This window comes from Stegostoma tigrinum, chromosome 16 (genome assembly GCF_030684315.1).
Source record: "Stegostoma tigrinum isolate sSteTig4 chromosome 16, sSteTig4.hap1, whole genome shotgun sequence".
NCBI lineage: Eukaryota > Metazoa > Chordata > Chondrichthyes > Orectolobiformes > Stegostomatidae > Stegostoma > Stegostoma tigrinum.
The window spans coordinates 63,251,786-63,267,890 of record NC_081369.1 but is presented as its reverse complement, the minus strand read 5'-3'; the positions used below and the strand labels follow the sequence as shown (position 1 = coordinate 63,267,890).

General features: G+C 47.5%; 1 protein-coding gene across 1 annotated transcript in view; it reads right to left on the bottom strand.

The window, feature by feature from the left end:
• The window catches only part of bean1 (brain expressed, associated with NEDD4, 1), a 103,240-nt gene extending 92,853 nt beyond the window's left edge, over positions 1–10,387 (bottom strand). The window contains exons 1-2 of the mRNA XM_048546851.2: positions 9,828–10,387; positions 3,808–3,882 (exon numbers count right to left, since the gene is read on the bottom strand). Coding sequence (XP_048402808.1) covers positions 3,808–3,882; positions 9,828–9,855 — 103 coding nt within the window. The 5' untranslated portion in view covers positions 9,856–10,387. The remainder of the gene's footprint in view (positions 1–3,807; positions 3,883–9,827) is intronic.
• Positions 10,388–16,105: the final 5,718 nt, after the last annotated feature.

The window sequence follows — 16,105 nt, the reverse complement described above, 5'->3', positions numbered from 1 at the left end:
GAGGGTGACCATTCAGTCCACTGTGCCTATTCTAGCTCTCTGTAAGATCTATCCACATGATAATTGATAGGATTTGTTTGTCAGACAGGGACGAAAATGGTTTTCATTGTTTGCCGGTGGTAGACAAGTCCAGAATAAAACAAAACATTGTGTTAAGTTAGTGCTGGCCTCTTCCACACAAAGGAACTGTCTCCCCTCAAATGGTGTTGAAGTTGGGGGTCAATTGAAAAGTTCAAGACTAAGATTAATGGGAACTTTACGAGATATGGAATCAAGACATGTGAAAGAGGATTGAAGATGTCCATCATCAAACAGATCAGCAGAACAGACTTAAAGTGCTGAATGGCCTCATTCTGTTCCACTGATTTTTAGCTACCAATTTCTACCTGTCTCTTCCAAGTAGTGACTTCTGAGGTGTGGATAGTTCTGCATGTAGCATACTCTACATCTATTTTTTTCACATACAAGCTAAGGAACTGAACATTGGCAGGCTATTTGACCGTGGGGAACCTCACAGTCGAGATTGTGATGAACAGCTGTATGCTCTTTCCAGGAGTTATCAGGAGACTGTGATCAGGAGTGGGAACAGCTTGTCCTCTATTTTACCAGCAAACTGCTATATGGCCAGTTGTTGTAAAACCACTTGCCAAAACCTGGAAATGAAATTGATCAGCAGTTACCAGAAAGCAAAAATCAATTAGAAAATCAATCAGTTGTTTTATGGGCCCATCCAGTAGAGATTTGACTGTTTTCTTGCAGGGGATGTGAATGTTCGTCCCAGGTTTATTGACTTATAAAGAAAGAGTGTGCATTTATATAAGGTTGTTCGTGACCTCAGGATGACTCAGAGCGGCTCTCCAGGGAGATCATAGCACAGTCTGAATGTCACTGGCCTCAGAACTCCAGCAGCCCAGCCTAGAGCTTAAGGGCAAAGAAATCCCACTGCGAAAGCTGCAAGAAATTGAATTCAATTAACCATCAGTTGAAAGTCAGCCTCAATAATGGTAACCATGCCCAGGTTAGGTGGATTGGCCATGCTAAATTGCCCACAGAGTCCAAGTATGTGCAGACTAAGTGGGTCAGCCTTGGGAAATCCAGGGTTACAGGGATAGGGTAGGGGAATGGGGTGGGTGGGTGCTGTTTGAAGGGTTGGTGTGACTCAATGGGCCGAATGGCATGCTTCCACACTATAGGGAATCTACGATTCTTCTATGATTCTATGAAATGACCATTGATTGTCATTAAAAAAACCCTTTTTCACGAATGTCCTTTAGGGAACTCTGCCATCGTTCAAGTGACTCCAGACTCATGACGAAGTGGTCAGCTGAAATGGCCCCGTGTGGTGCTCCGTAAAGGTGTACCAAATTCTGGTTTTAAAATCATACAATTGGTACACTGCAGAAAGAGGCCATTTGGCTATCCAACCCTCTGAGCAACAGCCCTTTCAGATCCACACCCCGACTCGATCCCCCATCAGCCTGCATCTACCTTGGCTAATATACCCAGCCTGCACATCCCTGGACACTACGGGGCAATTTAGCACTGCCAATCCACCCGACCTGCTCATCTTTGGATTTTCTCCAATCTCTCACACACACACACACACACACACACACACACACACACACACACACACACACACACACACGCAGCCCCCCACAAGAAAGAATACAAAAATAAATTGATGCACACTTTTGGCCCTGTTGTAATGTAGGTAAGTTCCCAGAAGTAGCAATGTGAATCATATACAGTGTGGTTTTAGTAAAGTTGGTCCAGGGATAGGTATAGGAGAGATAATGGGAACTGCAGATGCTGGAGAATCCAAGACAACAAAATGTGAGGCTGGATGAACACAGCAGACCAAGCAGCATCTCAGGAGCACAAAGGCTGACGTTTCGGGCCTAGACCCTTCATCAGAGAGGGCCTCTCTGATGAAGGGTCGAGGCCCGAAACGTCAGCTTTTGTGCTCCTGAGATGCTGCTTGGCCTGCTGTGTTCATCCAGCCTCACATTTTGTTGTCCAGGGATAGGTATAGTCTAGAATGCCAGGATAACTGCTCTGCTTCTCCTCAAAGTAGAGATTTTTCAAAGGAGAGAGCAGGCAGGGCTTCCGTTTAATGAAAGACAGTATCACTGACAGCACAGCACTCAGTCAGTACTGCACTGGGCCTTTGGGTCTCTGTGTGTGTGTGTGCGCGTGCGTGCGTGCGCGTGTGTGTTAGATAGTGTGTATGTGTGTGTGATGGTGTGTGTGTGTATGTGTGTGTGTCTGTGTGAGTGTGTGTGTGTGAGTGTGTGTCTGTGTGTCTGTCTGTGTGTATGTCTGTCTGTCTGTGTGTGCGTGTGTGTGCACACATCTGCGTGTTTAAACCACACACACACACACACACGCGCACACACGCGCGCACACACACACACACACACACGCACGCACACGCACACACACGCACACGCACGCACACGCACACACACGCACACACACCATTCTTCAGAATTGAGAACAGGGCTAAACATAATTTTTTTTTAGATGCTGTTTTCCAGATTTTCACAAGGTTCTGATTTTTGGTAGCACTTTCTGGATTTTGGAGGTTCCTTTTGGGTTCTCACTAACTTGTTGATCAGGTGATGCAGTCATGTGGTGACACTACTTCCACTATTTGAGTTGACATTTGGGACATTTCACAGAAACAGAATTGAACAACATCCACAACTTTTAGCAGAAGTGAGTAAACTTAAAGCCGCAAAGAAAACATTAATTTGTTGGATTCCACAAAATTTAGATTGACACAAAAGATTAACACACAGGCGTTAATAAGGAAACTTTTTTTTAAAATACAACATTTCTGCATACAAACTGTCATCACCCAAAATCTACCTTCCACAGGCTGGTGAGGTCACAACTGATGTGGTACTAGAAGATTTTAACCAGGTAGTTACTAGCATTGTTATTGCATCTCAAGACTCAATCTCAAGATCTCAGTTTTAAATTTAACAATTAACAGCATTCATTAGAATAACATCCACTATATTTCCTGCCAGCTCCTGAATATATGCAGCTTTGAGCTAGAGTTCCACATGCCTTTCCAGGATTTCATTATCTCCATCATTTCAGGTTTTCCTGGTTGAGCATTCCTTTGTTGACACATTGAAAACTGTTCTCTCTATGTGATACCCTCATTGTACAATCCCTTGCAGCTTCTCTCACATTCTGATTCTCTCTTGCAGCCTCAACTCCATCTCCTTGAGCATCCTCCCCTATATACCTGGCTGTCGGCCAATAGAGCTCGCATCTGAAAATATGATGTGGAAATGTCAGTGTCGGATAAAGGTGGACAAAGTCAGAAGCCTCAAAACTCTAAATTATAGTCCAACAGATTTGTTTGAAATCATAAGCTTTTGGAACTTCTTCGTCAAGTGAAGTAGAGAGAAGCACACAGGCAACAAAGGAGCAGTTCTCTGAAAACTTGTCTTTTCAGATAAATCTGTTGGACTGTCTGAATCCGAAAATACACCTTGACTTACTGAGTGGTAGCAAGTGAAGTCAAAGTGAATGCTACCAGCTAAATCTAACTTGGGAATGACTTCCTGGGGCAAGAACATTGTAGGACTATTTCTAACAGGATCTGAGTATGAACTGAGTGTATGGAGAAACTAGACAGATGGGAGCATTACGGATGAGAAGGTCAGGGTTGTTGAATGTTCTCAACTCTACAGATGCTGAACATTTTTCAGTTCAGTAGCAAACCCCTTCCACAAGCACTGTCCCTACACGGCCAATAAAAGTAGTCACATCACCAGAGTCACTCACAGAGGTTAGAGTAGCTCCCTTCTAGACCAATCCTGATGGAGCTCCCGAGAATGAGAGGTAGATAGAAAAGATTAACTGTAAAACAAAAACAAGAAAATCACAGCTTAGTTGAGTTACACAAGTATAGAACAATGTTGAAAATGGCAACCACAGAAGGAGGCCACTTGGCCTACTCCAATTCATGGTGGCTCAGTGGTTAGCACTGCAGCCTCACAGCATCAAGGACCGGGTTCGATTCTAGCCTCAGTCTGTGTGGAGTTTGCACATTCTCCCCGTGTCTGTGTGGGTTTCCTCCGGGTGCTCTGGTTTCCTCCCACACTCCAAAGGTGGATTGGCCATGGGAAATTGCCTGTAGTGTTCAGGGATGGGTGGGTTAGCCATGGGAAATGCAGGGTTACAGGTAAAGGAGAGGGGGAATGGGTTTGAATGGAGACTATTTGGAAGAGCAGTTGTGGACTTATTGGGTCAAATGGCCTGTTTCCACACTGTAAGGATTCAATTACCTGGTACTCATCTTATAGAATCCCTACCGTGTGGGATAGCCCTTTTGGCCAAACAAGTCTGCACTGACTCTTGCAAGAATATCCCACCCAGGCTCACACCCCTGCTCTGTTCCAGCAACCCTGCACTTCTCATGGCTAATCTACTGAACCTGCACATCTTTAGACTGTGGGAGGAAGCTGGAGTACCTGGAAGAAAGCCACACAGACACGGGACAGTGTGCAAACTCTGCACAGACAAGGCTGGAATTGAAACTGTGTCCCTAGCACTATGAGGTAACAGTCCTAACCACTGAGCCACCATGTTGCCGTTTCCTTTCCCTGATGCCCTGCACACCATTTCTATTCAAGCCCACACATTCCCATAAGCACCTTTAACAAGGCCAGGACATTTTAAAACATGATACAGTCAAGGAAGCACTGTTTTGAAATGCACTGTTGTAACGTAGAAAATGACAGTGAATATTTTTCACAGCGAGGTCCTACAAATGGGCAATGTGATGATAAGATAAATTGTGCCTTTTTCGGTCATGTGACTGGAGTGCCGTTGCTGGAGAGAACTCCCGTTCTCAAAAAGTACGATGGATATTTTGTACGTGGAGCCGAGAGGTGAGATTGCACCTCAATACATGAAAAAAACAGTAGTGTGAAGGAAGGAAAGTGAAAGCCAGCCTGGCTCATCACTGACATCAGGGTAAGCCATTAAGCAATTAGCCTCAAACAGACCTTTGAAAACAAAAGCAATTACACTCTAAGCCGTGCACAGCCACATTATAGCAACACAAATTGCACTGGGCACTGGGTAGCTGAATGTCTCCTGCTCTTAAAACAATAAACGCCAGCACCATTGAAATGGCTCGCATGTGACATCATTGATCATTTGTTTAAACGCTGGTGCAAAAAAATTGCAATCTTGCATTGAAAACTGAGGCAGTGTGTTCATTCTCAAAAAGAATCACAGGAGGAATAATTGTATCAGTGATAATGGGAACTGCAGATGCTGGAGAATCCAAGATAACAAAGTGTGAAGCTGGATGAACACAGCAGGCCAAGCAGCATCTCAGGAGCACAAAAGCTGACGTTTCAGGCCTAAACCCTTCATCAGAGAGGGGGATGGGGAGAGGGAACTGGAATAAATAGGGAGAGAGGGGGAGGCGGACCGAAGATGGAGAGAAAAGAAGATAGGTGGAGAGGAGAGTATAGGTGGGGAGGTAGGGAGGGGATAGGTCAGTCCAGGGAAGACAGACAGGTCAAGGAATAGATTGGGCTGCACAGTAATTGGTCACTTTGGAGCATTTATGCCAAGCCCACAGCTCCACCAGCTTCTACAGGCCAACTACAGACAGGCTATAAATGCTGGGCCAGCCAGCGAAGCCCACGTTCAACAAGTGGATATAAAAAATTCACTACATAGAGATGGAAAATGCACAAGTTGTAAGGCTCATCAGTGACATACCATTGCCAAGAGACAATTGAAAGGCTTGCATTGGGATAGTGCTTTTCACAACTGCAGGATGTTCACACACAGCACAGTGAACAAAGTGCTCTGTTAATGCAATATCCTTGAAAATGCTGGCAATCTGTCTGTCAGTCAGTGCCTGGAAAGCTTAGAGATCAGTCTGTGAACGACTGAATAGTCTCATTTCAGTGATACTGGGTGAGGGACTAATCTTCTGTGTTTTATTGGAACAAAGATATTGGGTCTGATACATGATGTTGAATGAGCACTGGTTCAAATTTCATCTTGAGCTCATAACCACCAACAAGGCAGATTGCTGTATGTGTTGACCCTCTTTGAACGTGATGCCATCTCAGTATGGACCATTTGGCAGTAAAACGGCTCAGAACAGTTGCAGAATCATTGCTGGGACAGTGACACTACGTTGATGTTTCAGTACGAATGGAGGGCTGACCTGTTCATCAGTTAGAGGCCAATTGTTTAATGGCTTACGCTGACATTGGTTCAGAGGAACAGCTGACATGTCAGTGGATAAGTACAAAGGTATATTCACAATGCCGGAGGGAACGGAGCACTGTCAGAGGGTCAGCACTGACAGTGCGGCACTCCCTCAGCACTGACCCTCCAACAGTGTGGCACTCCCTCAGCACTGACCCTCCGACAGTGCGGCACTCCCTCAGCACTGACCCTCCAACAGTGTGGCACTCCCTCAGCACTGACCCTCCGACAGTGCGGCACTCCCTCAGCACTGACCCTCCGACAGCGTGGCACTCCGTCAGCACTGACCCTCCGACAGTGCGGCACACCCTCAGCACTGACCCTCCGACAGTGTGGCACTCCGTCAGCACTGACCGTCTGACAGTGCGGCACACCCTCAGCACTGACCCTCCGACAGTGTGGCACTCCGTCAGCACTGACCCTCCGACAGTGCGGCGCTCCCTCAGCACTGACCCTCCGACAGTGTGGCACTCCCTCAGCACTGACGCTCCAACAGTGCAGCACTCCCTCAGCACTGATCCTCTGACAGTGTGGCAGTCCCTCAGCACTGACCCTCTGACAGTGTGGCACTCAATCAGCACTGACCCTCCGACAGTGCGGCAGACCCTCAGCACTGACCCTCTGACAGTGCGACACTCCCTCAACGCTGAACCTCCGACAGTGCGGCACTCCCTCAGCACTGACCCTCCGACAGTGCCCCCTCTCTCAGCACTGACCCTCCGACTGTGCAGCACTCCCACAGCGCTGACTCTCTGACAGTGCGGCACTCCCCCAGGCACTGACCCTCTGACAGTGCGGCGCTCCGTCAGCACTGACCCTCCGACAATGTGGCGCTCCCTCAGCACTGACCCTCCGACAGTGTGGCACTCCGTCAGCACTGACCCACCGACAGTGCGGCACTCTGTCAGCACTGACCCTCCGACAGTGTGGCACTCCCTCAGCACTGACCCTCCGACAGTGTGGCACTCCCTCAGCACCGACCCTCCGACAGTGTGGCAATCCCTCAGCACTGACCCTCTGACAGTGCCCACTCCCTCAGCAATGATCGTCTGACAGTGCGGCATTCCCTCAGCACTGACCCTCGGACAGTGCAGCACTCCCTCAGCACTGACCCTCCATCAGTGCCCACACCCTCAGCACTGACCCTCCAACAGTGCTGCACTCCCTCAGCACTGAACCTTCGACAGTGCAGCAATCCCTCAGCACTGACCCTCCAACAGTGCTGCACTCCCTCAGCACTGACCCTCCAACAGTGCTGCACTCCCTGCGTACTGACCCTCCGACAGTGCCCGCTCCCTCAGCATTGATCCTCTGACAATGCGGCACTCCCTCAGCACTGACCCACTGATAGTGTGGTGCTCCCTCAGCACTGACCATCCAAGAGTGCGGTGCTCCTCAGCACTGACCCTCCGACAGCGCCCACTCCATCAGCACTGTCTCTCCGACAGTGCTGCACTCCCTCAGCTCTGACCCTCCGACAGTGTGGCACTCCCTCAGCACTGACCGTCCCACCGTGCGGCGCTCTCTTAGCACTGACCCTCCGACAGTGCGGCGCTCCCTCAGCACTGACCCTCTGACAGTGGCCACTCCCTCAGCACTAACCCTCCGACAGTGCGGCACTCCCTCAGCACTGACCCTCCGACAGTGCTGCAATCCCTCATTACTGACCCTCCGACAGTGCGGCACTCCCTCAGCACTGACCCTCCGACAGTGTGGCACTCCCTCAGCACTGACCCTCCGACAGTGCTGCAGTCCCTCATTACTGACCCTCCGACAGTGCGGCACTCCCATAGCACTGATCCTCCGACAGTGCCCACTCCCTCAGCACTGACCCTCCGACAGTGCCCACTCCCTCAGCACTGACCCTCCGACAGTGCGGTGCCCCCTCAGCACTGACCCTCCGACAGTGCGGCACTCCCTCAGCACTGACCCTCCGACAGTGTGGCACTCCCTCAGCACTGACTGTCCCACAGTGCGGCACTCTGTCAGCACTGACCCTCTGACAGTGCAGCGCTCCCTCAGCACTGACCCTCCGACATTGCCCACTCCCACAGCACTGACCCTCCGACAGTGCCCACTCCCTCGGCACTGACCCTCCAACAGTGTGGCACTCCCTCAGCACTGACCCTCTGACAGTGCCCACTCCCTCAGCACTGACCCTCCGACAGTGCCCACTCCCTCAGCACTAACCCTCTGACCGTGTGGCACTCCCTCAGCATTGACCCTCCACCAGTGTGGCACCATCTCAGCACTGACCCTCTGACAGTGCCCACTCCCTCAGCACTGACCCTCCGACAGTGCGGCGCTCCCTCAGCACTGACCCTCCGACAGTGCCCACTCCCTCAGCACTGACCCTCCGACAGTGCCCACTCCCTCAGCTCTGACCCTCTGACAGTGCAGCGCTCCCTCAGCACTGACCCTCCGACAGTGCCCACTCCCACAGCACTGACCCTCCGACAGTGCCCACTCCCTCGGCACTGACCCTCCGACAGTGTGGCACTCCCTCAGCACTGACCCTCTGACAGTGCCCACTCCCTCAGCTCTGACCCTCTGACAGTGCAGCGCTCCCTCAGCACTGACCCTCCGACAGTGCCCACTCCCTCAGCACTGACCCTCTGACAGTGTGGCACTCCCTCAGCACTGACCCTCCGACAGTGCCCACTCCCTCAGCACTGACCCTCTGACAGTGTGGCACTCCCTCAGCACTGACCCTCCGACAGTGCCCGCTCCCTCAGCACTGACCCTCCGACAGTGCCCGCTCCCTCAGCACTGACCGTACATTCCCTCTCCTTTTTTTGTGAAGTTGCAGAATAACATGTGAATTGCCAGTGGGAGTGGATGAGCCTGTGTGTGTGCCTGCTCCTGGGACAGCTGTCTGGCTCTCGGTGCAGTAACACTGACCCCTTTTCAATGAAATATTAGGATTTTGACCTGTTTCACGTTAACTGTTTGCAGTTCGCTGTCTCCGTGTGGATTGTATGACAGAGTCCCAGGAGCAAGGCTGGGAGGAGTACAGTACGTGTGTGTGTGTGTGTGTGTGTGTGTGTGTTGGGGCAGCGGGGGCGGGGAGGCTCTGTCTGAGAACAGAACAAGGCTAAAAATCCAAGTCTCCCGAGCATCAGGCAAATGCCCCTTTAAGTCACATCATCTCAGGAGCAAGCGAGAGGGAGAGAAAGGGAGACAAAAGACGGCCCCAAAACAGCAGTGACCCAAAAGAAATGAATTAGGAAGGTTAAACGTTGTGTAGAGCCTTTGAGAGTGAGTGAATATTTCAGCATTTCCCTGGGCTCCACAAATATCAAATTCTCTGCTTCAGTTCGACATGTAAATGTTTAGAAAGGATTACAATGTGTCTTAGTGAATGCTGGTAAAAACCCTCCACTAGCTCCTCAGACATAGTTTCTTTCTGTTTAAAATATATTGTAGCACTGACTAATCATGGTCTTGATTTGAAAAAAAACCTGTATTAGCCCACCCCGATCCATACCCTGGGCGGGAGCAGTTCGTGGAAAACTGCAAATTCAAAATATATTTGGATGTTCATTTGTCATGTTCCTTCTTACCTGAACAGAAGTATACGATTATCTCCATGCGCCAGGTCTTAATCCATAAGACTGCATTTGCTGGAGAAACGTGTGTTTAAATATTATCAATATTTTTGCAAATGTAGGATTCAGCGGAGCCGGTGCAAATGATGATGGAGTTTCAGGAAACGGCGTTTAAACACCATCGCTTCTGGGTCCCAGTCTGCCATCGGTCCTCATCCCCAGTTTCCGGATCTCATTCACTCTCCTCTCGCCTTCTCTCTCTCTCTCTCAAATAGGAGATATCCCTCAGCTTCATAACCAGACCCAGGCAACGCTGCTGAAACGCGACAGCGAACAATGTTTGCCTCCTGCCGTCAGTGGTCCACCCCAGTTCTCTCTCCAAACATCAGTCGCCCTGTGTTGCAAGCACAGGCAGTCATTTCCCGCGAAGGGAGACTCGAACCGCTTTCCTCAGCTGAAGACTGAACGTCTCCCTTGGGTGGGCCTTGTTGGGATAAAACGCACACCCACCCACCCAGGTATCCACGTCGAAAGTAACTCCGTGTGAGCAGTACTTTTGTTGGCTCAGGGACTGGAGTCAGGGTGGGTGGCTGATCTATTTAAATAGTAGAACAGTCTCAAGGGGCCGAACGGCCTTCTGCTGTTTTTTTCAGACAAGAAGCGTAGAACAGCACCCTTCATCTAACATACCGACCTAACTATTTAAATCCCAATTACTACACTTGGCCCCGCGTTTGTGTAAAGTCACATTTCAACTTCTTCACATTTTGTAGATAAACTATCCTTTCATTGAATCGGCCCTTATCCAGGATTCTCAATTGTTAAATGAAACTATATATTCAAAATCTTTCATGACCTCGGTACATCCCAAAACACTGTTGTTAACGAAGAGCTTTTGAGACACAGTCACTGTCACTAGCGAAATTCGACAGCAAGATTTCACAAACAATGATGAGATCACGTCTAGACATTATGTTTTAATAATGTTGGTTGACAATAAATATTGTCCAGAATACTTCATGTTATACAAATGGGAACTTTTGTCAGTTTGAAGTCTTTTTGAAGAAAGTGCACCACAGATTGTGCCGTACTCCGTTGGTTTTCTCCCTGTGGTGTACCAGCCTGGAAAATTGATTGGAGTCTGCCAACTAACTGGGAGAGCTACCTCCTAAGGGAAGGACAACCCTTTATCATAAAGAGAAAGAAAGAACTGAAATGTCTGAACTGTCTTTCATGACCTTAGGACTTCCCAAGCAAACAGCCAATGAATTATTTTTAATGTGTCGCTGCAGTGGAATTGTCTGGAATTGAATTACAAGTTCACATCAACTGATTTTATGGCCAACTTTGAATTTGCCCATTGCAATAACTCACGGCGTAAATTGCAACTGTTCTTCATTGAGTTAAAAGCTGAAGGTTTTCTGTAGCAGATGGCTTTGAACTGCCTGAGGTTGTTGAGTCTGAGCTCGAGCTGAGGGATTACTCACTTAGAATGATGCCCATCGGGAAATCAGATTTCAGGAGAAATTTGCCGTCCTTATTCTGTTCTCCCATCTGGTGACAGCTGACAAAATAGCAGACTGCCTGAAAATTCAAATGCCACGTATAATAAAAGTGAAGGGCAGGTATCAATTAGTGAAGAACTGAGGCTGACTGATCTCTGGAGAATAAATACTAGAAACTGAGTAAAACCACAGGGACCTCATAGCATCAGTGAATGGTTTAAAGCTCTGCAAATTACAGTGTGTGGAAGAACAGCCTTCGGCTTGGAAAGGTTGATCCAGCATTTAATTGCCCTATTTTTCCCATGTCCCATGCAGATTTCCTTCAACTCTGGAAGATGGAGGGAGTTAGGTTCATTTTGTTAATGGAGGGGAATATCAGCAAATTTCCTTATTGCATGCCTTGTGAGCCTAGACATGAACATGTTCTTAGTTACTGAATCAGAAGAGCACTAGACATTGGAAAGGGAGGAGGAACACATAATCCTCTCGAACTTCCTCTGCTATTAAATAGGAGCATAGCTAATATACATCAGTTCCACGATCTTGCCACATCCCCAAATCCCTTAACACCATGGAGTGTGGAGGGCTTCACAATATCTCTGTTACTTGGCTACGTGGTCCCTGGGGGATCATTCACAACATTTGTCCCACCCCACATCCTCCCCTGTTGACTTACGTGGGTTCAGCTGACTACATCCTAAGCATTTGAGTTTTGTAGAAAAAAAATCTTTGATGGGCTGTGGGTGTGTGTTGGAATGGTCAGCATTTGTTGCCGATCCCTCCCTACTTGCCCTTGAATGGAGTGGCTTACTTCGCCAATTCAGAAGGCATTCTGGAGCCAGCTACATAGCTGTGGGTCTAGAATCACCTGTAGGCCACTGTGACGAACAGTCCTGAGACGAGATTCCTCAGTTTATTACCCACCCCAATGGGATATCCCAAAATTGTTATGCTCTGGGTGAGGAGGGACGGATGTGTTCCCCTCCTGTAAGGATTATGGGGATGAGGCAGGAACAGGATACTGATTGTGGATGATCAGCCATGATCATAATGAAAGGTGGTGCTGGCTTGAAGGACCGAATGGCCTACTCCTCCACCTACTGTCTATTGTCTATTCCTCCCCTCCCAGCTTGGTTAATCTAAAATCTGATCCCTTCCCTTGTGTGTACCTTTCTTCCACTTTCAACTTAATTTTTGTTTAAAAAGGAGCCAATTTATCCGGGTGCTCTTGAGTTAATGAAAATATAAGTTTATTGGCTATTGACTGTGACCAGAAACAATGCAACGCTTAAGCACAAAGAACAGATATGAGAGCCAAGTCCAAAGGTTCAAAAAGGTTTACAGATCAGTCTCTGAGTCCTGTAAACAGTGGGATGATGTGGCCATTATGTTGGGTGATACTGATGTTGGTCAATGAGCAGCTGATTTTCAGATGCATTGTCACCTGAAAGATCTTTGTCCGATTTCTTTTCAACTGGACATTTGTATATATATGGACATAAGACAACGGGGTAGCTATAGACCGCAGCAGTTCAAGATGGCAGCTCACCACCACCTTCTCACGGGGCAACTAGTGATGGACAAGAAATGCCTGCCCAGCTGGTAACACCCATGTCCCATGATGAATAAAAAGGCAGGGCCATGAAGAGACTTGAAAACTGGGATGAACATGTTAAAAATAAGATGTGGCTTTATAGGTATCCAGTGTAAAGGAACGAGAAGGGAGTGGTGGGGGGAATGGAACTTGATTTGAAATAAGATCCAAATAGCAAAGGCTTGGATAACCTTTGGTTAACAGAGTGTACAACGTGGAAGACAGGCCTGAAGAGCAAAGGAATAAATCTATGGGCAAAATCCCCAAATCTAGTAGCTATAGTAAGGTAACCATGAACGAGCTGCTCCTGTCTTTTGCTGTGTTCTAGCTCCCTCGGGGTTTACACCAGGCAACAGTGAACTATTCCCCATTGTTTGGTGCTTGAGTATGTCTTGGGGATGGATAATGAGACCAGGGCTTGTTGTGCTGAGTCAGTAGGGAGTGGTACCTGTTTGTCTGGTGGATGGGAATATGTGAATGATGCACAATGTCAGGGGATAGCAGAAAGCTATAGGGTGATAGTCTCACCAGAACCACCTTGGTGATGTACATCAGCATTCCCATTACTTTTTATGGAGAAGTGTGATGGATAAGAAAAAGAAAAAAAACATGCATTTATGTAGCATCTTTTTGGATATTTCAAAGTACTTTACATGCATTGAAGTATATGTTTAAGGCAGTAGGAAGGATGCTAGTCAATGTGTGCACAGCAAGCTCCCATAAACAGCAAGGTGTCAGTGTTAACAAAGTGTGAAGCTGGATGAACACAATAGGCCAAGCAGCATCTCAGGAGCACAAAAGCTGACGTTTCAGGCCTAGACCCTTCATCAGAGAGCTCTCTGATTGCTCATTGCTCTCTGATGAAGGGTCTAGGCCTGAAACGTCAGCTTTTGTGCTCCTGAGATGCTGCACAAAAGCTGACGTTTCAGGCCTAGACACTTCATCAGAGAGCCCTCTGATTGCTCATTGCTCTCTGATGAAGGGTCTAGGCCTGAAACGTCAGCTTTTGTGCTCCTGAGATGCTGCTTGGCCTGCTGTGTTCATCCAGCTTCACACTTTGTTATCTTGGATTCTCCAGCATCTGCAGTTCCCATTATCACAGGTGTCATTGATAGTCTGTTGTCTCCATTGTATATAAATGTGGACTCATCTGATTTTAGTGCCATGGGATTGTTTTACATGTTCCCGCGAGAGCTGGCAGTCAGGGCAGCTCATCTTTCACACCCCCAGCTGAAAGATGACTTGCATTCTCTGCAGGTTCAAACAATGTAAGGTGATCTCATTGAAGTCTACAAAATTCTTAATGGGCTTGTCTGGGTAGATGCAGTAAGGAAGTACCCCCATTCCCAGATCATGGGAGAATGTATATAACCAGGGTGATTACAGTGTCAATGTAAAGGAGTAGGGTTAGATCAGCGGAACTTTTTCATTCAGAGGGTGGTGAATCTTTAGGATTTTCTAACCCAGTGGGCTGTGGAAGCTCAGTCATATGATCAAGGCAGACATTGATAGATTTCCAGACATTAAGATCTGAAGGGATTTGGGAATAGAGCAGGGCAACAGTGTTGAGGGTTGCAAGTTAGTTGATCTAGTTGAATGCTAGGGCAGTTTGATGGGCTGAATGGTCAATTCCTACTCCCTACACTCCTTTGACAGAGCAGAGTTTGGCTTAGCTAGGCTTGAAATCACACCATATGATTCAGTAGCACACGTGGCAGCTACTGAGCCAGAACTGTCAGCAGGTTGGGAAACCATGTTGATGAGCTTGGTTCTCGTAAACCAAACAAATTAATCTATTTGTGTACCCATCATGGATGAGGTCTTGGTTATTGTTTTGTACTTCACTGGATGAGGGCATCACTGGCCAGGCAGCATCTGTTGGCCATTCCTAGTCACATCCACAGGGCAGTTAAGAGTCAACCACATTGTTGTGCGTTTGGAGTCATATGTAGGCCAGACCAGGTAAGGATGGCAGTTTCCTTCCCTTAAGGACATTAGCGAACAAGATGGGTTTTTCCAACAATTGACAATGGATTCACAGTCATCATTAGATTCTTAATTCCAAATATTTATTGAAATCAAATTCCACCATCTGCCATAGCAGGATTCGAACTGGGTTGCCAGAATGTTATCTGGTTCTCTGGGTTAATAGTCCAGCCATTATACCACAATACTGCTGGTATTGTCTAACAATTACAGGATTCAATGACTTGTTAAGCTTCTTCAAAGGGCAGTTAAGTGTCAACTGCTTTGGCCATTGTTTGGAGTCATGTATTAACCGAGACTAGATATAGCCAGTGTGAAGTGAAGCTAAATGATTACAGATGGCAATTAATGTCATAAAAGCATCTCAAAGAGCTACGTGGTTACATTATTGGACAATAATTGACACTCAGACCCGTAAAGAGCTTCAAGGACAGATGACCAAAAGCTAGGCTTGGACAAGCATTTTGAAGGGAAAGGTGGAGAGAGATGGAGAATTGGAGAGGCTTAGAGAAAGAACTCCAGAGATGAAGGCACGGGAAGCTGAAGACACTGTTGCCAAAGGTGGAGCGATAATAACTGTGGATGCAGAACAGATGAGATTTGGAGGAACACAATGATCTCAGGGTATTGGGGAAGAGATTTACAAGATTGGAGGAAGTGATGGAGAGTGAGAGCATTTAAAGAACTTGGAAGCAGGGATGTGCTTTTTCCAAATCAAGGAGTTGCTGGACTTAGAGTGAGTGTAGAAGAAATGGGGGGCATTTGGAGGCCATTTGGCCCATCAAGCCTGCTCTACCATTCAGTATGATCATGGCTGAGACTGGTTGGCTAATGTGATGCCATTATTTAAGAGAGGCAGTAAGAAATAATCAGGTAACTATAGACTGGTGAGTCTGATCTCAGTGGTGGGTAAGTTGTTGGAGGGGATTCTGAAGGACATGATTAACATGCATTTGGAAAGGCAAGGAGTGATTGGGGATAGTCAACATGGCTTTGTGCGTGGGAAATCATGTCTCACTAACTAGATTGAGATTTTTGAAGATATGACTAAAAAGACTGATGAAGGCACAGTGATAGACATTGTCCATAAGGACTTCGGTAAGGGGCTTGGCAGGATTCCTCATGGTAGACTGGTTAGCAAGGCTAGAGCACATGGAATCCAGGGGAAGTTGGCCAATTGTTTCCAAATTGAATTGAAGGTAGAAGCT